This window comes from Haliaeetus leucocephalus, unplaced genomic scaffold (assembly GCF_000737465.1).
Source record: "Haliaeetus leucocephalus isolate CR32 unplaced genomic scaffold, Haliaeetus_leucocephalus-4.0 Scaffold428, whole genome shotgun sequence".
In the NCBI taxonomy this organism is placed as follows: Eukaryota; Metazoa; Chordata; class Aves; order Accipitriformes; family Accipitridae; genus Haliaeetus; species Haliaeetus leucocephalus.
This window is the reverse complement of record NW_010972864.1, coordinates 5378715-5406421: the sequence shown is the minus strand read 5'-3', so window position 1 is coordinate 5406421 and position 27707 is coordinate 5378715. Positions and strand designations below refer to the sequence as shown.

Here is a 27707-nt window from a genome sequence, read left to right as displayed (position 1 = left end):
ATGGTTACTAGCACAGCCCCCATTTCATTCATGTGGGCTCTGTGTCTCAGTCCCCACTTCCTTTCACCTAGCTAACTGAAAATGATACTTTCATGAACAATACTGTTTGCAAAATTAACTTCTTCAACAAAAAATGCAAGCCAGTAGAGGATACTTAGTTATGTGTATTTTAAGTATTCGGGATTGATCACAACAACTTTAATTTACTCTACTGTACATGTCAAATCCTGCAGTCCTGGCATGTCCAGTGATTTAAATTAACCTGACCTTTCATCCTGTTTGTCAGCAGTCCATGACCATGCACTAGTGTGTCATTTGTGAATTATTTGTGATTCTGTGTGAACATGGTTCAGCCCATGAATTTTGACACCGCTTGACTTAAATAGCAGCTGCTTGTGCTATGATACTCAGCTTGGTATTCAGTTTTGAGAAACACGGTTTTGCTTCTGTTTCCTGACTGGGTGCTTTCTAAATCCACAAAAAGTTTTTGAGGAGATGGAACAAATTTTTCTGATCGTTATGATGAGGCATCACAACACATTTTTCATAACAGTTTTGCTGAAAATATTAAACAATACTGTTATTATAGAATGCAGAAGAAAATTAACATAAACTTAGTCCAAATTTATTAATGGGTTTTTTTCAGATATACATTCTCATTTCATCTTCTGTATATAGATTTACAAAGTAAGTATTCTGTACCAATTTTACATGAGTATGTGGTTTTGCTGCCCAGGTCAAACTTCATTCCCTGAATTTGAAAACTGTCTATGGGTCTGTCATTTCCTTTCCTTGGGAGCCCATCTGTGGGGAGAGGTCTAGGAGAGCAACATTTCTGCCTGGTTTCTGTTGAAGAAACCAGTCCTTTGTGTTACCTAATTTATGTGGATTGATTCCTGTGTTTCCCTCTGTATTCGTTTGCCTAGTGGTTAGAATATTTTAGAGTGGGCTCTTATTGTCCATCCTGAGCAAAAAGAATATTATAAATGATATTTAATTCTGTCCATCATGGAAAAAGTGTCAACAGTAAGACACTAATTTCCTGGTACTTGGAACGACCATTTCAGTGGTGACGAGAACGTTCAGTTCTGCCGGGGCATCTCCAAGTGCCTGTTTTTTCTCAGGGTGCTGGTAGGGACGTGCAGAATCGGGGTGAAGTCTGGGCTGCAGTCCTCGCTCAGACAGCAGTGTTCCCACCTATGGGTATGCGTCAGGGCATGGTGGGGCTGGTGGCTTCATGAGAACAGGCCTCAACACAGGTCCAGAGTCCATCCAGGAGACAAAGACAGGACTGGATATGGACTGCCATGTACCTGCATGGGGTCCATCCAGGCCAGGTCTGGGTGCCTAGGCCTGAGCTGAAATGGGGCTCCTGTGCCCATGGGTGAGAGGTGTTGGGGAAGACCCTAGGCTGGTCAGGGCCACTGGGTCCTGTTGGTGCCCTTAGCACCCTGACGGTATGTTGTCTGACTGCCCTGTCCATTAAAGATTAACTCAGAGCCTTCCTGGGGTCCCTGGCAGGGACTCGAGCTTTCTTTAGGCAGCCTAGGAACATTAACATAATACTACATGGACATTTCTGCTTCTGCATGCTGTGCTTGGGCATGCTGGAAGTTAGGCATGTTGGAGGTTCTTCAGATACCTGTTCAAGGTATATGTCTTCTGAGAAAGAAAGCATTTTTTAAGCTTTTTTCCTGGTGGAAGCATTGGACAGATCCTTCCACTCTCTTCTGCTTTATGTCTAGTGCTTTAGGTATGTGCTGGACTCTCTTGGAAACAAAACCTTTTGTTTGCAAATACTGAAGTATTTAAAAGGAAAAAATCTGTAGCAGTGAAGGTTTCAATTTATCTGTTATAAGTGAACTTATGTATATCAAAACTGCTGTTCTAATACAGTGAAATATGGGTACATCCCTCCTCCATGTAGAGCTTTCCAAATGGAAAATCACATTTTTTTTCTTCTCCTGGAATGACTTCAAGACTTAGTGAGAAGAAAAAAAGACTTTTGGTTGCTCTGAAATAATATGTTAGTCAAGAGTGGAGAGCAGGATAGGAAGTACTGAGACCGAGAGAGAAAATAGTGAAAGAGTCGACTTTTGGAGCAGTGGGGCCTAAGTAAGATCTTGCTGCATGTGATGAATTCTTCTAAAGACATGGGTCCCTGGGCAGTACCGACAGGATCCGACCAGGAAAACGCAAGGAGTGGTTATGGTTGTCCAGAACTTGGAAGATTACCTTCAGAGGAGAGCAGGAGAATGCATGCATCTCAAGGTCAATTAGAAGTTGAGACGCAAATGGATGCGACTGGTCACAAGCAGTTGGGCGTTAGCGCACTGCTCCTGGTCGGGGTCTTCTGTCCTGTGGCACTGTTAGAAGAGGGAATGCATGTCCTTGAGCTGACGTCTTGGAGGATCTGAAAGCCTCCTGTGGGACAAAACAGTATTTCTTTCTGGAGCTTTCTGGCCATGGTTTTCTCCCATCAGGGACCATTCATCATTTCCTCCATGAGGAGATTTTGTTGTGCAGAATGTCACACATGAACGTTTCGTCATGAGACTGTTACGATGTGACGACATGTCATTCCCCAGTAATGTAAGTTGGGCTGTTCTTTAGAGACCATAAATCCAGGCCTGAGTAGGTACACAGCATATTCTGCTGGGGAGCAACCATCACTGAGGTAACATTGCATAACTCACGGCGGTGGACAACGAGCGTCTTCTGATAAACGGTCTGTGGGAATCGGTGGGGCATGTGGGTGGCCGGGAGCAGCCTTCAGCAGGTTGACGGGTAAGTAGTGGGTAACAAAACAAGAGGAGTTGTCACTTTGAACCTTCCCAAAGGACTGTGCGTTACATCCCCCTGCTCCGCATCGTGCCAAGATGTTTGGTGTATTCATGTACCCGTGCTTCTCGGACGCTGTATCAGCAGTTCAGCTGCATGGAGTCATTTCCATGGGGAGGGCGGCAGGGATGAGCAGCAGAGTGTGCGTAGGTTTGCTGTACACTGCACGGGGAGGGTTGTGTCAGGATTTTGGTACAGGAACATCAGTTTTTAAGTGGGAATGCAGTATTTTCCTACTTTATTCAGACACTGCTGATCCGAGTAGGCAGCTTTATTTTATTATTCAGATGAAATCCAAATCGGTGCTTGCAGCTTTGAAAATACATGGGTAAAATTTGTTCGTGCAAACAGCCAAATGTATGTGTTGCTGAAAACCCAATAGAACATTCTGCCATTGGGTGAATTTCACCCATGGAAGCAGACAGGTCTGTACTCAGAACTTGCATGCAAGTAACTTTAAAACAATTTATTTCGGGGGGGAGCTGAGCATGCCAGCTATTCCTGATGTTATGCTTGCCTGATCTGGTGCATCAGCATGAATTTAAGTGCCTTATTTTAGATGCTCACGTATGAAAAATTTAGCCCATTAAAACAATTAAACTGAGAACCCCACTGAAAAAGCCTGGCTTTTTCAAAAGAATAACTCCTGACATTTGAATGAAAAAGTTGGTATTTTCATTAATAAGAAATATCTTCATAATGTAAATTATCTTAATTAATATGAAATATCTTAATTATATGAAATACCATTCTATGTTGCGAATGATTCCAAGGACTTTCATTTGCTCAGATAACTCTTTCTTAGTACTTATGTTATCTCTGATTGAGGGTAGGTTTGGGTGGCATTTTACCTTTGCTCACCTGCAGCCTCACTTGAAGTAGGCACTGTGTCCTAAATGAACTCAGCTGCCCTGTGCCCATACTACCTGTGATGGCTTGAATGGAGTTGCCACAAAACTGGCACAGAGATGAAGAGGTTGTGAAGTTTCTAGCTGAGCTGATGGAGTTCTCTGTGGTGCAGCTGGACCAGAGCTATACCAGTTATTTGTTCTCAAAGGTGACTTTGAGGCACAGTGCTTCATCTTAGGATTTTCTGCTTATGATGACTGCTGTTGGATTGTCCCAGGCTTCCCCCACTGAGTTGAGCTCAGACTCAAGATTGGCATTTGTGTGTTACTAGAAAAAAAATACTTCACACGTATTTGCTTGAATTTGAGGTGAGAGGATGCAATTTGACCATAGGCATGTTAACATGCCATCAACTGTTGATTATTCTCCTCTTTTAACTTTGTTTCATTATCTTTTGAGCAGAAAATACCAGTGGGTGAAAACCCGATGCCTTTAAAGCAAAACTCCCACCGTGTTCACCAAGCCTAGAATTTCATACTTACTGTGGTCAGTCTTTCCCCACAGTTATTAAATAGCAAACAATTGAAGTGAACAATTCACAGAGGAATCCTAACGTTTATTTATATAACCTCCTTGGTGAGAAAGAACAAGTAACATTCAGTAATAAATGCATAGTCTTCCTGCAAATGATGTATGAACCAAAGAAAGGTGAACAGTATCTGATACTCTTTTCTCAAGAAATAATTGGACCGGCTGTGGTCTGGCCAGCATTTTGCGGAGAGGGTTGGGAATGAAATGAATATTGTGTCTCTGCCATGAGCAAATCACAGTCTCCTAAAACAAGTTTGTAGGTGCCTTCTGTACTGGAAAGAGACATCTTCTCATGTTACCCTGCCCTTTGGAGAGCCATGGAAATAACCAGTTTTCAAGTAGCAGTAGTTGAATATTATGTAGCCAACAGGTTAAGCCGTTAATATTGTGGAAGGTCATTATTGACTCCATATGTCCTCTGGTAATGACATTCCAGTTCTGGAAACACACACTCTTCTCTTGCGTCATCTGCACAGGTCATTAGAGATGATAAGCGTGACTTCTTGGTGTGTACTGAGTCTTGAAGGGGCTATGCTAAAGCTGTGCAGTAGCTGAGGAAAAGATTTCCTCATGGTACCTCCTGCATCCCAAGCAGCTGAATGGATCAGGGCAGTGAAAAATCTACGGATTTAAAAACAAAACAAAACAAAACAAAAAAAACCCCTCTTCTTGAGTAGAAGAATCAAGTGGAGTTTCTGAAAGGAGTTTTTAGCAGAGCAGGGGAATGGCTGTGGGCTGTATCACAGCTTTCAGATCTCCTGGGACCAGAGCTCATCCCTCCTCCTGTCGAGAAATGCCATTCCTGTTCCCCCTTCTTCCCTGCTAGTTAGTGTTGAAGTGACGATAGACAGGGGAAGGTGAAAGGAGAAGGAGGAACTGATGACCCCTTAATTAATGTATGGAGAACAACCAGATGCTGTTTCCTAAATGTGCAATCGTTGGCAGAAACTAAGCAAAACTGGGTAAGACGAACAGCATACATGATTGTTTGTTAGGTGAGTGAGGTGTGACTGTCACCCCCATGCAGAAGTTGGAGGTGCCTTTGGAGCATCATTGCATCTGGTGGACCTCATAGGCATTATGGCTGAGAGTGTTTGGTTTCATGAGCATTTGGCTATAAACTGTAGACTCTGTTTTTGAAAGTAGGTCCCAGAACACTATCTGGTGCCTTTCATTAACTAAGGTTTGGCATATTTGAGGAGTTTTTGCCTGGGACAGCTATCCTGATGTGCAGAGTACTGCTGTGTCTTCAACCTGCATCTGCATCTGAAGAACGTCCATGATTGTCACTTCCTGTACAGCATCACTGATGTTTGTGTAGTGAAGTATTTCTTAGCAAACACCACTGCCGTCTTGGACTCCACTGCCTTCCAGATCATTCTCAAGTATAAATCACCCATTTGGTTTTAACCTAGAAAGCTCTGCGTGTTACATATCTACCTGAGAAATTGCCTTCCACCTTACTGAGGGTCTGCTACCAGTCGTACGTAAATTGCATGGGAAGGGGCTGGTGGGGGTGTTGTCTTCCGTAGGGCTGCTTGGACTCATTTGTGCTCTTGGTCCAGGAAAGCACAAGTTTGTTAACCATGGGCCTCCCGAGCTTTGGGAAGTGTGTGTGAGGGGCAGTGGCTTAGATGAGGCAGTTTCTGCCAGCTTCCTGACTAATCTGTTCATATCTGTCTGTCTCACGTAATTCTCTGGCACCTATCACCTTGGTAGCTAAACATGTTTCTCAGATGACCATGGCTTTTTTTCATCTTCTCCTCTTTTTAATAGTCTTTTCTCCTTCCTTGTAAATTGGTCTTTAATAAAGTTGAGAATTCTTGCACAGGGTTTTATAAACATGTGTTATTAAATTTTAAATCTGTTTTGAAAGTGCCTCTATCCTACTCCCTCCTAGTAAAGTGACCTTTTTAAATGGAGGGAAGTGGGTTTAGATGACAGTCATGATAAATGCGGTCATGTTCACTCAATAAAATAAGGCCCAGTGCATTTGAGGATAAATCAGTGAAATGTACAGCCCCACCTGTCTGTCTCCATCATTCATTTCCACTGTCACTTTCACAGTGGCTGATGGATCACAGTTGCTGTAAAATTAGACAGCCTTTAATCTCATTTCATCCTGATTAGCTTCTCCTTACCCTTTCCCTCTAACTCACTGACTGACACGCTAAAAACTCACACCGGGCTGTGTTTGAGCGTGGCGTACAAACTTCTCTTCAAATACCCTTTTTGTGGGGCAGGCAGGTGTTCCACTGAGTTGAAATAAAAAAATGAGAAGATGAAATTTTCACATTATTAAAGCAAAACAGCAGACAAAGGCTCATATAAAATTAATGAAAGCAGCAGCCTGGCCAGACCGAGTGATGGGCCAAATTTTCCTGTTACACCCTGGCAAGCCCAGTGAATTTGAAAAGATTGTTCCTACTAGAAGCTGCATTTAGCATGCTCATTGCCATGTAATTTTGACTGTATCTATGAAAAGTTAGGTCCTATATGGGTGTGCGTTCGTAAGGAATTATAGTTTACAGCACAGGTTTTCTGGTGCTTTCAAGGGGCATTTTATAGCGGTAAAAAAAATTGATCATGCCAATAGTTTTGATTTCTGTGTATAACTGATGATTCTGAGGGATCCTGAAAAGAGTCAGGGTGAAAGACTGTGCTGTTGGCAATTCTACGATTTCAGTGCCCAAACTCCTTCCTTCTTAGATGTCCACAGTGTTGCTCCATCCTCCCTGTTTTGTCCAGACTCCTCCAGCCCTGTGGGCAGATTCATGAGACCAAGCACAGAGTTTTCCCCAAAGCTCTGTGAGAAACAAAGGTCATAGTAAAGGTCTGCAGTGTTTTATTGCAGTCACCTTTCCTTCTGAAGCCCAAATACTACCCTCCTTTCTAAGACAAGCTTCCTTTTAGCTTTGCCGTGAGTTACGGATGGTAGTTCGGGTCATTTGGGCCCAATCCCCTATCAGTGGGAATGTTGCCATCAAGTTAAGTAGGAGCCAGGATTAAGCCCTTAGTTTTCAAGGTTTAATTATCGTCGTAAGTGTGGGAGTCTTATTGCGTAGTTTATATGCATGGGAACAGCAGAAAAGCTTAAAATATAATTTCTTCCTCTACTGGCCCTGTTTATGTCAATATGGAGGATAAATAAACAAAAGTGTTTGCAAAAATGAAAACACAACATGTGAAAAATATGCATGTGTGCTGCCTGCAGACAGTTCTTTCACTAAATGCTAGATCTCTCCAGATCAACCAATGGAAGAACCTGGTTCAGGGTACAACCACTAGCTTGGACCTAATTGGAAACCATAATAGAGCATTGGATTAGGTAAGAATTGAAGCCCCTGCAGACTGATCCTGGGTATCTCTTATTGAGAGGAGGGGTCCTAAAAAGCATCTAAGGAAGACAGCAAATTTCCTGGGGGAGACTCAAATTCATTATGTAGTACAAGCATCCACAAAATCAAGGAAAGTGCTGCGGTTTTGAGAGACAAAATTTTAAAATAGGAAAATGTCTGAGATTAAAGAATGAGATAAATATGATATGGGGGCTAAGGAGATAACAAAAATCTTTTTCATTCTTTCATCCCACTCTAGGAATCTCTAGTCAGTATAAAATCTTATGCAGCACCTGGTATAGGATTACCTCCCAGTTATATAAAGTGTACTAGTAACAAAAAACCTTAATTAATGAACTTTCACTGTACCTGTCTGCCCAATTTAAGAACTGCTTCACTTACATGACTTGTAAGAGCACAGACTATGAAAATGATATTCGACCTTTACTAGAAACTAAAAACATACCTTACTTATTCATCATTGCCTTGGCAAAAACTTCAGTAAGAAGCTTAAATGAGCCCACTTGATCTTTAAGAAAATGTGTCCTAAATAACAAAGCTGTGCGTATTTCTTATTATTATTTGCATATGCTATACTGCACAACTGCATTTGGAGAAAAATAAAAGATAATAAAACAAATGAAATGAGAGATATATCACCCAAAATAATCCAAGTGTGAGATAGGCTGCCTCTATTTTTTTTTTTTTTTTTGGCATTGGCAAAAGAGCACAAAGTAAGAGCTGGCCCTGAGTCATATTGATTTCCCACTGCACTGGTTTCCTAAGTGCTCTGTTGATCCGTGTCAAGCAATAAGTTCCCTGCCTGTACATGCACATCACCTCCCCATTTGTCCTCACCTAGATTTAAGGTGCCCATATGATGAGCTGAACAAGGACATCATTTTTCCTACTGGTGTCACTGGGCCAAAACTACTCTATGTGGTATGATAACTAATGCTATGTAAGTTTACATTTACCTTATAATATCACAATAGTGCTGTATGGCACACTGCAATAATATGTGCATATTGTGTATATATAAATCCTTATTTTTATGTCTTAGAATTTGAAGTGGAAAATGTAAATTTTAAAAAATAGATTATTGCGACTGTAGTTGGTCCACAGTAATCGCGATACCTCCAAAAAAAGGGGATATTGCAAACCTAATGCCACAGTTTTGATCTTTGTTAACAAAGGGCTTCCTGATTAGATGAATAGAAAATGTGTGATTCTGCTGCTAATGACATTGTACAGGAAATTAAGCGTATACATTTGGAAAAGGCATTAAATCAGCAGGACCTTAATTTAAAAACTTAAAACTGTATGGAAATGCAGCTTGTTCATTGCTGTGTAATAGAAAGCTACTGAACATACTGACTCTTCTTGTGGAAACATTACCAGCAGAACAAAGCTGGGCTGAGGTTTTTTTAATGTTTCCTAGCATACTAGGATTCCTAGCATCTGCTTATTTTCAGGGAAATATCAGGCAACTTCACCCCCTTTTACAAGTTGTTTTTAGAGCAGCATATATGGCACTTGGGCAGGTGGGGGGGGGGCACTGAGGGACCATAATTCTAGCTTTTTTTCCTTCGTTATTTGCAAGATTGAATAGTGTAAGGTTACTAATAAGTGGCTTTGTCTGCTGCTAAGTCAGTGGACATACATTCTTGGGGTGATGCATTCCCCTATTATTTCATACAGATGTAATCTCAGTGTTGTGTTTTGTACCTTTGGAAATATTTGATGGAATCAGTGCCCTGAGCTGACAAAGAATTCTTGCTTTTCTTGCAGTTATGCCATATAACAGTGCCCATCACTGTGTCGTGGAAGTGGAAAACTTCTTGTTCGTGCTGGGAGGAGAAGACCAATGGAACCCTAATGGTATGTATAGAATATCAAAAGGCACAGGCAGCATCTGCCTTCCTCTGTCTGTCTGTCTGCCAGGTCAGCTGATGTAGTCATTAGCAAGGGCTTTTGAGGACCCTCAGCCTAATTGTTGAATCTAGTAAAGGCTACTTTTAGATATTGATGTAATAAATATCTGGTACTTTAGCATTAGCATTTCCGTCATTCATCAGCTCCCATCCCTTGAGAAATGCCACAGGCAGCAGAACAGACTCTTTCAAGTGCATGCACCAGGCAGCAGCTGTTAAGAATTTTAACCTTCATTTCCAGTCTCCTTCCAGTCATAATATAATAATGCAATTGCAGTAGATGAATGCTTCTTTTCTATTGTCAAACAAGATACTCGCAGCTAAAGTTGTTAATGTGTTAATTATCTAGACTCTGAGGTTCTTAAACTGGTCCTTTTTTTAGTCTTGTGCAAGAGCTTCTCATATAGATTATCTGCTGCTACCTTCTTTGATTTGATTACTTCATAAATTTACCGCAAAGAGAAATTAAACAATTTAACAGGCTTCTGAGCAAAGCAAAAGGAGAATACCATGCCTTGCAAAATTCACTAAATTGTCAAGACATTGTTAAAAAGCTTGCACACGAAGAAAGAGTTGTAGTTGTAGCAGTCTGTGTAACAGAGATAATTATGACTGAGAAACCATAAAACAGCTTGCAGGTACACATTTTTACTTTAAAACACCAGAGGATCCAGCTGAAATTACATATACTGCATATATTTTATTGTGAATGCCCCATTTCAGCATCTGCACTAAACCAAATTATAGAAAATTGTTACATCTGTTCACTTCCTAAAACCTGAGACAAACAATCCAGTCCACCCTATAAGCATATTTCCGGTGTAGTTAAAAATAACACTAAATGTCTTAGAGAAGACCCCTTTAGTCCTAATGTTGAATCTCCTTTATATTAAACAGGAGAGTATTATTATTATTATTATTATTATTATTATTACTACGGGAGACAATTATTATTAGGACCATCAGCCACATCCAACAACTGAGGGCCCCTGTTGTGCTTGGTGGTAGGCATATGGATAATAAGAGGCAGACCTTGTTCCAGACAGTTTATAATTAAATGGCCATGTCACATGAAGGATAAAAGAAAAGAAGTGTAATTACCCACAATTTAAAGATGTGGAAACTGAGTCGCAAGGTGATGGAGAGATGCTAGAAGGCGTACATACCCTGCATCTGAGGTAGGAGTCAAGCACAGCTGTTAGTGAGATGGATAGTACCTTAGGTGTAAGATCACTAAAGACATCTAACAGCTTCCTTGTTCTGTGAATACCAATGCTGTGATTTTTCTGTAGAGAAGATAGGAATAAAAGAGGTAGGAGCATTGCTAATACTGATCTCTTTACAAATTTACCCTGAGAGAAATGGGTCTCGTCACAAAAAGTGGACCTGAAACCATAACCTACATCCTGTGCTGTTGCTGGGCTAGTTCTTTCTTGGAACTGCTTTGCTCTAAATGTGCAGCTACATGGGAACTGCTCACATGTACCCGCTTGAATTTATGTAAAGGCCCTTGTCTGCTATCCTCATAGCACGGAAGGGCCCTCAGATGGACCTGGCTGGAACTGTCTTGCCAGACCATTACAAGGCTTTTGATTTGAATGAGACTGTGCCAGGTGTTTTTCCAGTGGAAAGAATTATCCTTGAGATGGGGACAATGGAAGGAGCACCATATATTTCTTTAGCCATCAGACTGACAGATTGTTGACAAGCTGGGTGGACCCAAGGAGTGCCCATGCCCACTCCATGCTGCTCCTGTGATTTCCTGACAACCTAGAGAGCATGGGAGACATTTTTTCTCACTTTTTCACATCCTCCTATGGCTATGCCTTTCCAGTCGCAAGGGATCCCCGCACAAGTAAACGCTGATGAGAGCAGGTTGCAGAACACAGGCATGGATTTAAGACCGACCTTCATGGCTTTCAGAGCCCTTCACCTTTTGGCATGGCTGCAGAGACTTTCTTGTAGAAGGCAGAGAGCAGCATCTGCCTCCTTTTTTCCACTGTCTTGATTTGCTAATCCTGATTTCTGATCACTTGTCACAGTCTCTATGTTCTGACAGGTGCTTCCTAACATGTGTAACCTCCTGACCGATGAGCAAGGCAAAATAATAGATTCAAACTGAAGTCCAAAATTAAACTGGAGTCAAACCAGTTACACCAGGCAGCTTAAGTAGGTCATCAAGTCCTTTTCCCGCCATCACAGGCATCATATAGTCCCATTTTGTAAATTTTCTAAGCTACATTTGAAAAGCAGTTGGATTTTTAGCCCCCACTACTGTTGGAAAGTACTTACAGAATCCAATTGCTCTAAATGACTGGGAGCCTTATTGTAATTTCCAGTAAAATGTATTCTTTGACCGTCTAAATCGCCTTGTTCTCATGCCAAAGTTGGCCTTTATCTTAATGGTTTTTCCCCTCCTGGAGATTTGTTCCTCTGATGTATTAGAAACAGCACTCCTATCCCCTTTCAGCTTTTGTTTTCCTAGGTGCACAAGCCAAGTTTCTTGTCTCCTGCCATAAGGTAAACTTTCTGTTCGTCCTGTCACCGTAGTAGCTCTTCTTTGTGCCTGTTCTAGTTTGATTTCATCTCCTTTCCTCTGAAGTGACCAGATTTGTATCCTGTATTGCCACTCTAGGCTCACTAAACCCTTCTCTTTCTACCCTGCACTATACGATCTTGTACATACATGGTATTTGTAGGGAATATGTGTATGACACCTGTCATGTTAGGAGGCCAAGGTCCCCAGATCATAGGTTTGTATGACAACAATTTAAAAGCTGCTATATAACCAGTGACCACTGAAGTCCCCAGTAGCTCTGAAAGATGTAGTGAATACAGCAGCATTAAAACCCCCTACTAGAAGTCCAAGCTTATGATCAATACTTACATTGTTTTGAAATCCTGCTTTTTGAAATAGAAATAGATTAATAAGTGTCCTAAATAGTGAGACCTAGAGCCAGTTAGATGCCTGCTGTTATTGTTTTACTGTTTATTGAATCTATAGCTCTCAATGCCTCTTTTTCTAAATTGTCTGTAGACTTAAAGGAATTCAGAGAGGGACCAAGAGCAAAGCCTCACTTCGCTAAACACAGTGGCAAAATGACCAGTTGCCCCTAGTGTAATGGGGATCTCACCCTGTGTCTTGAGATGTGTTTGAGCGGTGCTCAGCATAAAGGGCTTTGGTCCTCATTAGGCACCACACTGGATTTGAAGGGAAATGCTGCATTATTCATCAGTCTTCTGCTTTACCCTCCTCACATAGAACATGCTTATGACATAGCGAGGGAATGAATTTGCTTCCAGACGGAGTGGTCAGCATGGTTTCTTTCTCTGTTTTCTTGTAGAACATGATCTTAAATTATTACGAATATAAATTCTAGCTGTATCGTTATTCTTCTCTACAATCTTGATGGTCTATTTACACATGCTGAAGTAAGTGTGGAATGAAACAAGCAAAGCAAGCCAATCCTACAGAGGCTTGTCCGATGCAAAAATATTCACCTTGTAGAATACCCAGCGACCATTTATAGAACTGTGACATACGCAGTTGGGTTATTCTGCTGGCCTGTGAAGCCTCTAATTCAATTTTTTAGTCACACATACGTAAACAAAGGTTTCTGTTTCCGAGATCCTCATCTGTTGAAGTCTCAGGTGTTACAGGAAATTGCCATACACTCTCTTGCTTCAGTTTTCTTGCTTTGATGTCAATCTGCATGTAAAATAAGGTGAAATCTTAATATCGTGAAGACATGAATACAGTTCTTGGGCTTGACAGCAGGGATAAGCTAGTTAGCTGGTGTCTGTTGCTCATGTTTCATATTTTAGCTAACACACTTGAAATAAAAGTCTAAGAGTGTATTCCCCCTTCGATGCACATGTGTAATTCCTTCTAACTTACACTGAAAGTGCATGGTAGAATAAACCATCTAGTGCAAACACTGCATACCCCATGCTGATGGCTTATGCAGCTCCTGGTTATTTGCACAAGGTTTTTTTACCATGTTCCACATAGAGATGATGTGAGGAGAAAGAAAAGCACATGTTCTCTCTCTGATTTTTTTACCTGACACAAAATACTCTAGTCATAAAAATACCATAGGGATGCCCTCTTTTGGGCAGTAATTTTCTTTAGTGCTGTGATTTATTGTGGCTGTGAAAGTACCACAGCATCTATAAGTAAATTTAAATACACATTTTCAAGCTCTTATTACAGAGAGCAAGAATAATCTCTATCTGCTTTTACTGCTAGCAATTGCTAATTCAAACCTTGCAGTGCCCCATTTGTTGAATTATTACTGTACACATAGCGTAATCATACATTGTTGTAAAAGGGGGAACCCTTCATAAAAGCTGTCAACTTGTGAAATATATGTAACATATATTACAATCATGATGTTAAATACATGAAACAAACAGCTGAGTGTCAAAATAATCTATCTTTACAGGGAAACACAGTACAAACTTTGTTAGCCGATACGATCCCAGGTTTAACAGCTGGATACAACTTCCACCCATGCAAGAGAGGTAAAAACCTGCTACATGTTTTTCAATATATGTTTTATCATCCTAGGAGCAGCTGAAGTTTGGCTTAGTTCTGGGAGTAAGGAGGCCTACAGAACCGTTGAAAATACTGAGATAAAACTGCAGCATGCAGTTACGTCCCATTTGTCTCCTAATTTTTTTAAACTTTCCAAATTCAAAACTCCACATGCCAAATCCTGCAGTGCTAACTCATGCAAAATAACCATGGACTTTGTGCAATTACTGGTTGCCTGAGTAAGGTCTGAAGGATTTTTCTGAAGTCTCCATAGTGTCCTGTCATGTTCCCTGACTGAAGTGTCATGATGAGTTTGCAGTAAACAAGCAGTAATTATAGTCAGATATCTTATAGGGAACTGAAACCTTCACATGTTGACTCCATCCTGTTTCACCATGCCAGGCATGAAAAGCTCTCCTGAACATGTCTTCCCTTGTCAGAGGACTCTTAATCCTAGGTGGTCTTTGAGTGAAGTTTCTGTCAGCTAATGCATATTAGAGTAGCACATGTTTTGATCTTACGTGTACCAAAGAGCAGAGGTGCATGTTGACTTGAGCAGTGACCCATAAAGACAGCATAAACTTAACTCTAGATCACAAGTCCTACCCTGGCACGAAAAAAAGTCCCCCAAACCTGAACTGAATGATGCACGTTTCCTAAGAAGAATCTCAAAGGCAGAAGATCCAAAGTTACAATGTTTTATGAAAAAGCATTCAATGTCCATCCTTCATTTCAATACCCATCTTCTCATGGATCCAATGTGCGAGAGATCTCACAGTGTCTTCCTAAGATACTTTCCTTATTTCATGGGTCGTCAGTATTATAGCTCTTTTTCTGTTGGCTCTCCACAGTGTTCAGGTGTCTGGCAGTCATAAATAATACATATTGACCTCGGTGCAACCTTGCAATTCCAAGTGTGTATTACGAGATGCATGGAAATATGGCTGTCTTTTCCAATTTCCAGAGATAAAATGTCAGTCTGTAGAGTTTTTGAAGGGCCTTTGTTCAGGATTCAGTTTGATTGACCTAAGTCCATATGCAGACCCATGTGCGATGCTTGTCACCAAAAAACACTGCATTGTACCAGTACATGAAAAAGCACAAGTGGAACAGATCTGAGTAGGTTCCCTGTTGGAGCTGAGTGTGCTGATAAATCTAGCCGTATAAATAGAGACAAAAAAGAGCATCACGGTTCATTGTAGTCTCTGGGTTTATTAATAACATCGTCCTTTACTTTAAAACTCCTTTACTAAAATTCCTTTTTCGTAGTTGTTAATAGAGCTAGTCCAACAGCAGGCTTTAGCTAAAGAGGTAGCCCTGCTTTGGCAGCCCCCAGCCTTCTCCCTCAGTCCTGCCAGCCCTGTGGGATAAACTCACAGCTGGGTTATTTACCTTAAAACAGAGGGACGCCTTCCCCTCTGGTTCAGCTCCCCGGACGGAGTCACCGCCAGCTCAGGTGTTGGCGTGGAGTAGACAAGAGGTGTGCATGAGGTTGCGCACCGCCATGCAGGTCATCCTCAGTGAACCGGGAGGCTGACTGGTGTTTGTACGGAACCTGACGCTCTTCTGTGGAGCCTAATCTGTGTCCTAATTAGTCCCTCTGCGTATCTGCAAGCAAAACTCCTGAGGGGCATGTGCGGCTGGCTGAACGGTTGCGTTTATTTGGCTGACAAAACTCAGAAGGCAGAAGTAGGTAGTTGAGGGTCAGAGAAAGCAGACAGTAGGAGTTTTTCCACCTCCACAGTGGTCAGTTGCGTTTCACTAGAAATTCAGTTTATAATCACAGGTGCAGAATATGACTTACCTTGTGCTCTGGTGGAAGCTGCCGCCTTCAGCCAAGAGTCAGAAACTCTGCTGCGCATTGTGATTGTTTAGCAGCTGCCCGGTAATAAACTGTAATGTATTAGCATCTCAGCTCCTTACAGTGTTATTTAAATGTAATGGTCCACTCACACATAGTTCCTTCTGCAAGGGGCTTTACTATGACAACATTAATTGTCACCTCTTCCATTCAGGAGACATAACTCATAGGCTTGCCCATTATTTTTCTTTAAAGGCTCCTAAGCATTGGGGCTATTGTTGGAAAACAGGGATTTTCAAATCACTTTCTAAAATGTTTTTAACGGTTTATTTGCTCATCCCTAATGACTTCCTCAGAGTTGTTGCAGCCTTTAGAGGTAGGGTCTGGCCCAGTTTTTAGAAGATCATACAAACAAGAGAGACCTTTTATGCAGTTTCCTTTCCCAGCTTCTTTACTCAGATAAAGTTCCCATTAAAGTCAACAGGCTATTTTTTCCCCCCTAGGAGTACAGGGTCACGCCCTGTCTCTGCTGGCATAATGCAGGCACCATTGACAAGACAGACTGTTTAATGGGTTTTTCTGAGTCATTATGGTCCATCAAGTCAAAACCTACTTAGGAATTTTAGTCTGAGAATAATTGGCTGGATAGACTATAATAGCTCCGTTGGAATGACTGCCAGGTAAATGTGGGTCTCATTCACAGGCAGTATGTTCTCAAGTTGAAAATCTATCTGAAATATTTGATGAGTAAACTTTTATCTCATATGCTAAAATCTATATCTGATTGATTTTACTGTATGAGCTATAGAGAAAAGCCTAATCCCGTTATGGATTCAGAGCCGTCAGTTTATTTTCTTTAAAGCCAAGTTTGGTTTCTTTTCATTTTGAACATCTCAAAAATACATGCTATTGAAAAGTATGTACTATTTTCAGGCATGTGTTGTTTAGAGAAGCAGCAAATGACTCATAAGCCTTTGAAATACACATCTGCCTGACAATGCAATAACAACGGGATGCTTTTTGGAGAGCGGTTCAGTTAGACTAACAGGCCTGCTAAAGGAGTGGTCTTTGTAGCAGACATATCTGAACTTGTGGCATGAGCCTCAGCTGGACACCTCAGTCAGTACTGTTGCATCTTGCCAGCTCAGCCCAGAGCTGGACAAGGTGTGTGGGACAGTAACATTTAAAACATCTTTTTTCTTACATTCCAAGTAAAAAGTTTTTGTTTAAAGACCAGCAAAAGCCATGGCATTGTACCAAGGCCTGAAGAAGCACAAGTGGAAGTGTGAAGGTCAGCGTCCTCACTGAGGCTGAGCGAACTGATAAAAGAAGACGCAGAAAAAGAGATAAAACAATTTCACATTTTATTTTAGCCTTTGACTTTAATAATAGTGCTGTTAACCCTTGTTAAGATGACTGTAGTTTTTAAAAGGCAAACCATACAGTCTAAAAGTGACTCTGAAATCGGGTCCAGATATTGCAATGATCAGTAAGAGCATTAGTGGTTTTAAACCTCAGGCTGGTTGTTGCATTTCTTGTTTCAGGGCATAAATTCATCATCTATGGAAACTGGAAAGAAATTCTTCCCTTTTATGTGTGTGTACTTACTTATGAGAAGAAGTTAGTTGGGTTGATTATTGAGTGAAGGGATGTGAAGGAAAAGCATTTCAGAGACCAGTGACTGTCGAGTACTTGCAAGTCCTGAAGAAAACAACAAAATAATTGTCTTATTGCCCATATACAGATCCTGAGGTGCATTCCAGTTATCTGATTAGAATGGATAGCGTCTTCCTGGTTTTGCAGGAAAAGTTGTGCAAAGATTGCTGTATTATATTTTAATCTGAATCATATTTTACAGCAGTTTAAAAAGCCGTCACTTAACAGCATGCCCCTTACACACTGTATCATTGAAAAGTAAAAAACCAGAAAGCTTAAAATGTTTGTGACAGGAGCTACTGAGTGAATATTCACGTCCAAGCAGAAGAGTGAAGCATGCTGACGCTTTTATTTTTGCTCCTTATAGTGACACTGTGTGGATGAAACCAGGAGTACACATGCAGGATAATGTCAGTGAAATCCTAGTTAAGAGAATGCCTGCCAGTTGTACCTACCTCTGTGTATTAAACCTGAACTAAAAAAACCACGTTGAGAGCAGTTCGTTAACAGGTTTGTCAGAGGAGGTGTGAGAGGACAGACGAGCGGATGCGTGAGCACCCCAGGCATTGACGACAGGCACCCTGTGGGCTTGTGCCTTGCGGCTGCCAGACACAGGAGGGTTGGAGAAAGAGTGCCTGCCCATGCAGGCTCTCTGATGTCTAATATGATGTGACCTCTGCAGCTTTTCCTATTGTTGGGGCTGCTACCGGCTGTCTTGCCTCTGGCCTGTCACATATTCTCAGGAAGCGTATAGGCACTTGATTGCCTGTAACGCCTATACCCTCTCTGTCAAATTAGAGTGAAATCAGCCAGCAGGTTTTTGTTGAGGAGACAACACTCAAGCAGACATGGGTACACGTACAGGGTAATCAAATAAGCTTTGTTTCCATAGAAAATCAGGGTAAAAACATAGATGCACAATTTGCTGCCCGACCATGCAGAGCAATATATGCCATCAGCTTCTATCTGCCCATTGACAGATAAATTAAATGGTCTTATTTAATTCATCAGCTGAGCTGGAGGCATTTAGCAGTATTCCTGTCCTCCTGTTCACATCTTTTTTTTCAGTAGCCTTATCCCTGTGGTGGTGGTCCCACTCCCACTCAACAAGGGGTGCGGGCCCGCGCTGTCCAAGTTGCCCATGTGCAGGCAAGGTGAAAGCAAAGAGGTAGACGGGAGGTGCTCAGTGACCCTGGCTGGTGAGGAGGCCTGTCAGGTGTGCACCAAATCCAAAAACTGAGGCCAGAAACAGGCAGCACCGCATCAGATCTGCTCCCTGAATGCCCAGCCAGACTTGCTGTTTCCATGGCTGTATCTTCGTGTCTGCCTGACCTCTCCTCCAACTTGTAAACCACCAGCCAGTCTCAGCCACATTTAACAAAGAGGGAAATTTCTCCAAAATGTTAAAGCATACTACAGATTTTGTGAAAATAGACAGCTGTGTAAAGGAGAGAGATCTTATTCCTGCCTTCACTGAAGGAAATGCTCCGGAACACATGCCTGGCCAGATGGCAGGTTAGAGACATGGCACACCAGGCTTTGCTAACTCACCTGGTCGTGGCATGACTACAGGGAAACTCGGGGAGGAGTTGGGACATACCAGAGCTGTTCATTGCAAGGTGGTGTGCTCTGTATGTGGACCACCACTCATCCCGAATGCTTTGCAGCTGTCTGCAGGATCGAGCCCTTGATGGCGCGGGTGACCATCAAGCCCCCAAGATTCACCGTGCGATTCAGGAGTGCAATATACAGCCACTCCCAGATTCAAATTCGGGTGCCTGGGCAGGAACCGGAGCGGATTGTGTCAGCCGCGGAGCAGGGTTTGGCGAGCTGCAGACACACTCCAGCGTGCCTGCTTTGCAGGAGCTGTCAGGGCTGGACCTTGCCGTGCCTGACCTGCCTGCTTGTCTGTGGGCTCCCACGCCACTCCAGTTTCACCCAGGAGAAAATTTTAGCTTTGGCACTGACAATTCTTGTCATTCAATATTTTGTAAAGGTCTTCATCCTAGCCTAGCTGTGGTCTTTTGCAATTTTCTTTCTCATATCATTGCAGCTTAAAATTAAAGGCCTCTGCCCTAGCAAACCTTCCCGCTGCTGAATAAGCCAGGGAGCTTTCCCTGAAAGTGGATTACACCAAACTGGGTCTCTCAAACCTGTCTACTGCTCTATTTTTACTTCAGCAACAGGCACTCACCGTTAATTTTGGAGGCACAAGAAAGATGAACTAATATATACCTAGCAGTACTGGCCAGAAAAATTAATTCTTTTCTTGCTTACCTGAGTTGCATGTGAAAGCGGACAGGTGGCTAAAACTTTTCTCAGTTTGTTGGAGACAGACCTCTTCTGAGTTAAAGGGTGGAAATGTAATATTGTACCTAGTGTAAGGAAAGTTGTTCTATTTGCAGTACTGCAGAAAGAAGAAAAAAAAAAGGATAATTGAACAAAAATTTTGATGATGTGGTTCTCTTAGTAAATTGGGAACAATGACCCTTGAAGGACCATAAAGAAAGTGAATGTCAAGATAATTCATTATTGTTACATTACCTACCTCATTTTTCACTTTGTCTTACTGAGTTGTTATATCCCTTACAAGGTAATGCCCCAAACATTAATGAGCACCTTTTTATCTTTCACGGGTGTGAAAAAGCAACAAACAGCTTTGAAAAGGGGTATTTTCTGCCAGGTTTATGTGTGCTTAATTGTTTTGACACCAAAAATGAAGTATTTCTTTGATGTGGAGCATGTATTTGATTAGCCAAGCAGCCACAGTCTCTAGGATAGCTGTAGGCCTGTGAAGCTCTTCTCTCTGAAGTAGCATTTGAAGGAGCAGCTATCTTAGTTCGGGGCGTCAGCTGGAGAGGAAAAAAAAGGGTTGACGTGGCTAATTGGTTTGTTGTTGGCTTGTTTTGTTTTGTTCTGCCCTGTCCTCCAGGAGAGCCAGTTTCTATGCCTGTCGCCTTGACAAGAATTTGTATGTAATCGGTGGAAGAAACGAAACTGGCTACTTGTCCAGCGTGGAGTGCTACAATCTAGAGACAAACGAGTGGCGTTACGTGTCTTCGTTACCGCAACCTTTGGCAGCCCATGCAGGAGCCGTTCACAATGGCAAGATATATATTTCAGGCCAGTGTCTTTTATAGTTCAACAATATATAACAAAAAAACAACCTAAAATGACCACCAAAAAATAAAAACCCAGAACCCAAAAACATAGAGCTAAATTCCTGCTGCAGCACAATGTCTTTATTTACATTAATTAACAGAAGTACATTTACTTTGCAGGAGGTGTTCACAATGGAGAATATGTCCCCTGGCTGTACTGCTATGACCCCGTGATGGATGTCTGGGCCCGAAAACAGGACATGAACACAAAGCGAGCAATCCACACTTTGGCTGTAATGAATGATCGACTGTATGCAATTGGAGGAAACCATTTGAAAGGTCACATTTTTAACAGCGAAAAAGCATTTCAGTGTCCCCCATCTCCTGATAAAGAATATTTTTGTTAGACAGTCATTGTTAAATACATGAAAAAACAGGCAACACAATTTAACAGGACACTTGAGCCAGCAATTTTAAAAACATTTTATGCAAATTATTTTAAAATTATAACAGTACATTAAATATATGAGTAATGAATGCTTTAGATAATAAAAATGGGAGCTTCCATTACTCAAAGGCATGGACAATTTGTCATTACCAAGAATTCAATGAAACAAACAGATTATTCTTTGACCCGAAAGTATCAGCAATATCTTCCTCTGTAAATCATTTTCCAAAATGTGCAGTTAGAGAGAGCTTTATTCAGAGCAACACACAAAAACAAGCTTCTGATTTAATTAAGAGGAAAAAAAACCTCCAGCCATTAAATATTAGGACTAGGCTCTTTAGATCCCTTTTTAGAATTAAATGTAGCTTGTTAATTATAATTCTTTTTAGAGGTCTCTTGTTTTCATCTTTTGAAAAGGTCTCATATTAAAATAACTACTGCTTAGGCATCTGGTATTTTTGTCTTAATACCTACATGTCATTGCTATTACTGCTAAAGAGATTCTGCTTAATCCAGCCACTTATACAAAAAGCACAGCTCCTGCTTCTTTGTCCCATGACAATATTTGACAGTTCATATTAACATTTTTTTCTTCTTTCTCATTTCTTGCTTTAAAAAAAAAAAGCTTCACAACAACAAAAGGGAAGTTTGTAATGCGAAAGAGAAAGTGATGTTAACTGCCGGTAACACCAGGCCATGTGCCTCAGTGACTCTGGCACCCGAGTCCCAGTGAGACTGAAGCCACATGCTGCCTTTGAAGATCTGAGTGTGGAGCATGTAGCGGACAAAGTCTCAGATGTAAATTTTTCCTGGTAAATAGTACTGGTGCATAAACCCCTGCAGCCAGGTGCAGGGCTGTTGTGCCTCTGCTTCCCACCCCCAGTTGTGATGGGTGTTCCTGGACTGGACCTGACAGGGTGAAGGGGGTAAAAGCTGCCTGCACACGTGCACCTGCAAATTTTGTAGAGGTTGCAGAGCTCCACAGTGTTGGCTTTTTCTCCTACAAAAGTAAAGGTTAACATGTCACAGCTCTCCTATAGCTAAAGCACATGCTTTGGTTTGCATAGCCTTGAATTGCTTCTGTCCTGCCTTCTGCTTTTTTTTCCCCCTTTTTCACCTACCATCCTCTGGGAAAGAAGGAACTTCTAATAAACATTGCATTTTTGCCTCTACAACTGTTGCCCTAGGTGCTTTTGTTACGTATGAATTGCTCACTGTTGTGAGAGGTATTTAACATCCAGGCTTCTGGAAAGCCACGGCTGTCTGATAGAAAGGCTTTTTGGAAAACTGGTTTCTTCCGTACAGTGAAACAAAAGGAGGAGCTGCAAGGAAAGGGAGGAGGGAGGGGACTGAAGTGCGGATGAAATGCTACAAATTCTCCACCGGGGGGGAATAGCAGGGTTGCATGGCAAAGCCCTCCTTTGTGAAGCTGGATCTGTATACTAGTGTTAGCAGTGCATTTACCACATCACAGCTAGTCATGTGCGTACCGCAGTTCATTACAGAGCTTTTGACAGATTCTGGGCACGCTGCGGTGGCCTTTCTGTGGCCCCTTGAAAACTTTACAGCAACAAAAAATTATTTCATCATAGCAATTCATTCCTGACATAAATAATACTCTTTCAAGTAGCATCATTGTGAAGTACCAATATCACCAAATGTGCTTTTCCAGAAAAATCTAACTCCTGTTTTCTGTCATACCTTGATGGAGAAGAGAGTAGTGTCAAGTAAAGCATCCCAGCATATTAAGAAAGCCATAATTTTACTGCGGTGCTCTGATAAAGAAGGTAGTTTGAGATAGAAAATTGCCTAAATATTGGAGCAGGAACCAGGACTCATGGGTTCTATGTCTGTGTTCAGCTCACTTGATTGATACTAATTGATACAGCTTGGGAGTCTTGAGCTGACACCCGTCTGCCCTTTGGCGATTAGAAAGCAGCAGTCGCATGGAGCCTTTTTTGGTCTGTCACGGAAAGATGGGACCACCGTTTTTTTTGGTTACGTTTTCTGACACCTTAAAGACTTTGTCACATCACAGCTGCGTGCTTAGGGTACACCTTAAATCAGCTTTAAAATTGAAACTGGTCCTGAACATCACATCTGTCGTGCTAAGCACCTTTGTCCCTCTGGAACCAAGTAGCATGAGTTGTCTAAGCTCTACCTTGGCTCACTAGACATTGGTTTCTGAGCAAGACTTAATCTGTTGATTTTTTAATAGATCAGATCTGCTGACTTTTGAGAAAGGCTGCCGGGACAGTCTTTTCCTACATGTTCAAACTCGCATTAGCACTGATAGATGAGGAGGAATATTGCTTGAATCTGCTTGCATCATCGATAGGTTATTACTGAGTATTACCTTCTGATGTGTTCAGGTTTTATATGTACTTGTGATTTGTAGAAAACTGTAGAAGTAATGATAAAAGCTTTCAACAGATTTATTTGAACTGAAATAATGAGACGTTAACGTTACAGAAGATGGCTTGAATGTATATGGCAGTATTTTCTAGAAGAAAGTGTAACAATGATGGTGTAATTGTAAGAATGTAATTGTAGCTGTAATTTAGTAAATTTAACAGTAAAACAAATAATAAAACAGTAAGTCATAATGCACATTCTCTTTTCTCAATGCCCTTATCCAGGTTTCTCCCATCTTGATGTAATGCTTGTGGAATGCTATGATCCAAAAGGTGACCAGTGGAATATCCTCCAGACTCCTATTTTGGAGGGTCGCAGTGGCCCTGGCTGCGCAGTCCTTGATGACAGTATTTACCTTGTCGGAGGCTACAGCTGGAGTATGGTGTGTACCTGCTTTCTGCAATGACCCTTCCATTCCTTCTGAGTTCTCACAGCCAGTCTATATTACTCAGATGGGGCAGAGAGGAGATGAGGGTTGAAGTAGGTGCAGGGGCAGGTTTTGCTTTGGTTTTCAACTTACGGAGAATGTGGAGTATTTTTTCACCTTTGTGCTTTTCTATTTAGATGAGTTCTTATCAGACCATATTCACTGATACGGTGTAATATAAAAAACAGATGAAATTTGGCAAAAAAGACTGATGGGACGATATGCTTATAGCTCTGCTTATAAAGCACTTGTAAAGGAGCCTAATTTGCAGAGGTTAGGTGCTCAGCCCATATGAAAACCAAACCTCTTGAAGGGCTCCTAAATTAGAGCTCAAAACCATGAGTCACTTTCAGACATCTTTAAAGCTAATGTTTGACTTGGGTTTTACCAAAGCCATGTTTAATATGTCTTTTTGTGCTACTACAGGGAGCCTACAAATCTTCTACTATTTGCTATAGTCCTGAGAAGGGGACTTGGACAGAACTAGAAGGAGATGTTGCTGAGCCACTTGCAGGACCTGCTTGTTCAACTGTCATATTGCCAGCCTGCGTACCGTACAACAAATGATGGTCAAGGAGCACTGACACGAACACTGATTGCATTTGGGACAATAATGACGGGTGACGTAAATATTTTATTAGAACAGGATTCCTGTTAAAACAAAGCTACCATAATTGACCCCTTATTCCGTATTTATGCTTTAGGAGCAAACTGAAAGAAAACAAAAATCAAGTGTTGTCCCATCTCAGATAGATGCCGGTGTCTTATGAAGCAAGTAGCTAAAACACACCGAACATTACATACTGACAGACTGCCATTTCAGACTGATTTTAACTTTTTCCTGCTGCAGAGATATTCCTCACATCAAATTTAACTTTAAAAAAAATGAAGGCTAACTGTTCAAATACAGCCTGAAGAGACAAGATCAGTATTGTGCATTGTATCTACCTGCATGTGATCTGTGTTGAAGTCATGAGGATGTTGTTTTCATGAATGCTTCAGAATTCAGATAGTGAAAAGCTCACACTGCATTGCAGAATTGTCTCCTCCTCTGTAATCCTAACCTACAGCTACTTCACATGCTCTGCAAGCAACACAGCATCAGAAGATTATAAAAGGTAAAGAAATATCATTCAGTTTTTGCACAGTTTGGCAACTAATAACACTCTGCCTTCAAAGTCCCCGTGTGTAAGTGCAGCGGAAAGCAGACTACAATGAAAGCCATGCTTTACAGAGCACTTCTTGGAATAGCAGCTTAGGGATTAGGATCAAATTCTTCTAATCACACTTGTGTAAAGTCAGAGTCATTTCACTGAAATCACATGGAATGACTGTTTTTACATTATTATAACAGAAATTTGGTCCTACACCTTAAATTCTGGGTTCGTAAAGTAAGTTATTTCTATGACCGCTTAACGAAGCACCAGAACCCTTACTTACTTTTCACTAACCTGTTAGATAGGAGCATCCATGCTAGTTGCCTCCAGAGACAGAAAGACTGCATTTAACTATAAATGTATTACTTTGGACTCTTAAATGATTGTGCACAATTTTGGAGAGACATTGGTAAGTAGTTAAAATACTCCTGTGTGGTCGATCTTAAAATGTACTCTGAAAGATTTTTACTGTTGATCTAAAGTAATACGAGGCTAGACTTTCCACTGCCTTATAGCTTGTGTAACTACTCATTGCAAAGCGAATTCGGAATGTTACCACATGGGACCAGGAGCATTTAGGACTCGCTTCATGAATTCATAGTTGCTTGCACAAATCAGGCTGGCTGTGTTTTAAGCTTACGTCTTTCTGTCCTGGCTTTGCAAAAGCAGTGACAAAATCTGAGCCTGATTCTTCACTACCTTGCAGTTAACATAGTCATCTACACATCAGTAAAGTATATGCATAATTCTTCCATTGTGGTTTACTGATGCTGCATCCATTACCCTCAGGACCGTCCTCTTCGCTGGTATAAACTGACATTGCTCCATTGAAGCCAATGGATGTACTTTGTTTTATGTCAGCTAAGAATCTGGCCTTTAATTTGCCTAGTTGTAACTAGCTGCACCAGATAAAAGGTAAAGGAGACCCAGATCGTGCATTTTCAAGCCTGCACATCTTTCACAATAGGACTTAATGCTACTGCATTAAGCAAGGAGCAGGCAACTACTGGAGGTTGGTTTCTGCCTCAGAGGCAATAGATGGGAGAAAGAATTCATTATTTGCTTTGCAAAATAGAAAGAGGGCGAATGTACACAGAAATTACACTATATATTGATGCTTGAGAGCAATATAAATAATGGAGAGCAAATACCATGGGACTGTTTCGTTCTGGCATCAGTCCAGTTTTATTGCAGTGCAACTCCCTTCCTTGCAGCAGAATTACATAGTTGTAAAATTGGAGTAATGCAGTAAAGGCTGATACCATACAAATGCAATAACCCAATTGATGAGGTAGCTGCACGCCTGGAAAAAAATTGTTTAAACAAAATAATTATCTGAAGATGCTAATATTTGAATGTGCCGTTGGGGAGTTTTCCAGTGAGCATCACTAAGGAACTCATAAAGGTGGAGTGTATATCCTGAAATCTCAATCCATTTCTACTATATAGTGCAATCTTAGTTGGTTTTGTATTTATTTATATTGTTCAGATCCAAGGGATCCCTTGTACAATATATTTGGTGCAATCATGACTTTTTTTTTCCTTTCCTGTTGAAAGTCTATAAATATAAATATATATAAAAAGGAAACTGTTAAGATACTAAATGAGGAAACCTTGAATGACATTTAAGATCAGGATAAGGTCTGCCATTAAACACTGACTGTCACCTGTCTCTACTAAAATGTACCATTTTTAAAGGATATTTGTTGTCCTTTTAAGTGGTTCTTTTTTTTACCAAGATAATTTAAAGATTTATGAGGACTGTATGTAAATCTTTCTATCTTTCAGGAAGGCATGACCAAGGAAAGTGCTAACTGAATAAGTCACACAAAGAATGTAAATTTTGTACAGTACTAGACTGTGTAAATGAAGCTTGCTTGTAGGGGGGAAACTTTAAATAAAACTTTATGTACTAATTCAACTGTCTGCCATATTCCTACTTATAAAGTGTATGTATAAATAATATCTACATTAAATTCTTTGGAACTTTTTTTATCATGTAGATGCGTAAACTTCTTTTATTTTGTGGCCGTACATAACAGCCTCATTGTTCGCTAAGTGTCATTACTCAGTGCTTGTAAACTCAGCGACGCAGTAAAATGTAGTGAGTCAGAGTCTTCCCCTGAGTGCACGTGCCTGGCCTGTGCTTCCAGCAGGGAAAGCCCAACCTGCTTGCCCATGGGCAGGGTCTGACCTCAGAAGCCTACGGATGCGATGGGATGCCTGTGAAATGCCTCTGCCTTGCGCTGCTCTGCCCGTTCCTCTGTCCCACGGTAAGATAAGTGAAAAGAACACCGCTTTGTTAAACGCGGTCTTGCTTTGGGGAATTTAATGTTAGTTGTGGAAATTTCTTCCATCTTCCAAATGTCCCTTCAGTGGTGATTGACCCTTCTCACTATGAGTATTTCTGTTCTTGGAGGGGACGCGCTGGCATGGGCGAGCAGCGGAGGAGTTGCCAGACTGAGAAGACAAGGTGAAGGCAGGGGTTTTACCAGGAAGCAGAATCATTATTAATACCAGTTACTATGCTACATGTATTATTTATTCATGCCTACCAACCTTTGTCAGGGACCAGAACCTTCCTATGCAAACCACGTGGGTGCACTGAGCAA

At 41.3% G+C, this 27707-nt stretch overlaps 1 protein-coding gene across 1 annotated transcript in view; it reads left to right on the top strand.

Moving 5' to 3' along the window:
* Positions 1–25612, top strand: part of KLHL14 (kelch-like family member 14) — a 63183-nt gene extending 37571 nt beyond the window's left edge. The window contains exons 3-8 of the mRNA XM_010574366.1: positions 9411–9500; positions 13999–14077; positions 20480–20670; positions 20829–20987; positions 23736–23893; positions 24365–25612. Of these exons, the coding sequence (XP_010572668.1) occupies positions 9411–9500; positions 13999–14077; positions 20480–20670; positions 20829–20987; positions 23736–23893; positions 24365–24505 (818 nt within the window). The 3' untranslated portion in view covers positions 24506–25612. The remainder of the gene's footprint in view (positions 1–9410; positions 9501–13998; positions 14078–20479; positions 20671–20828; positions 20988–23735; positions 23894–24364) is intronic.
* Positions 25613–27707: the final 2095 nt, after the last annotated feature.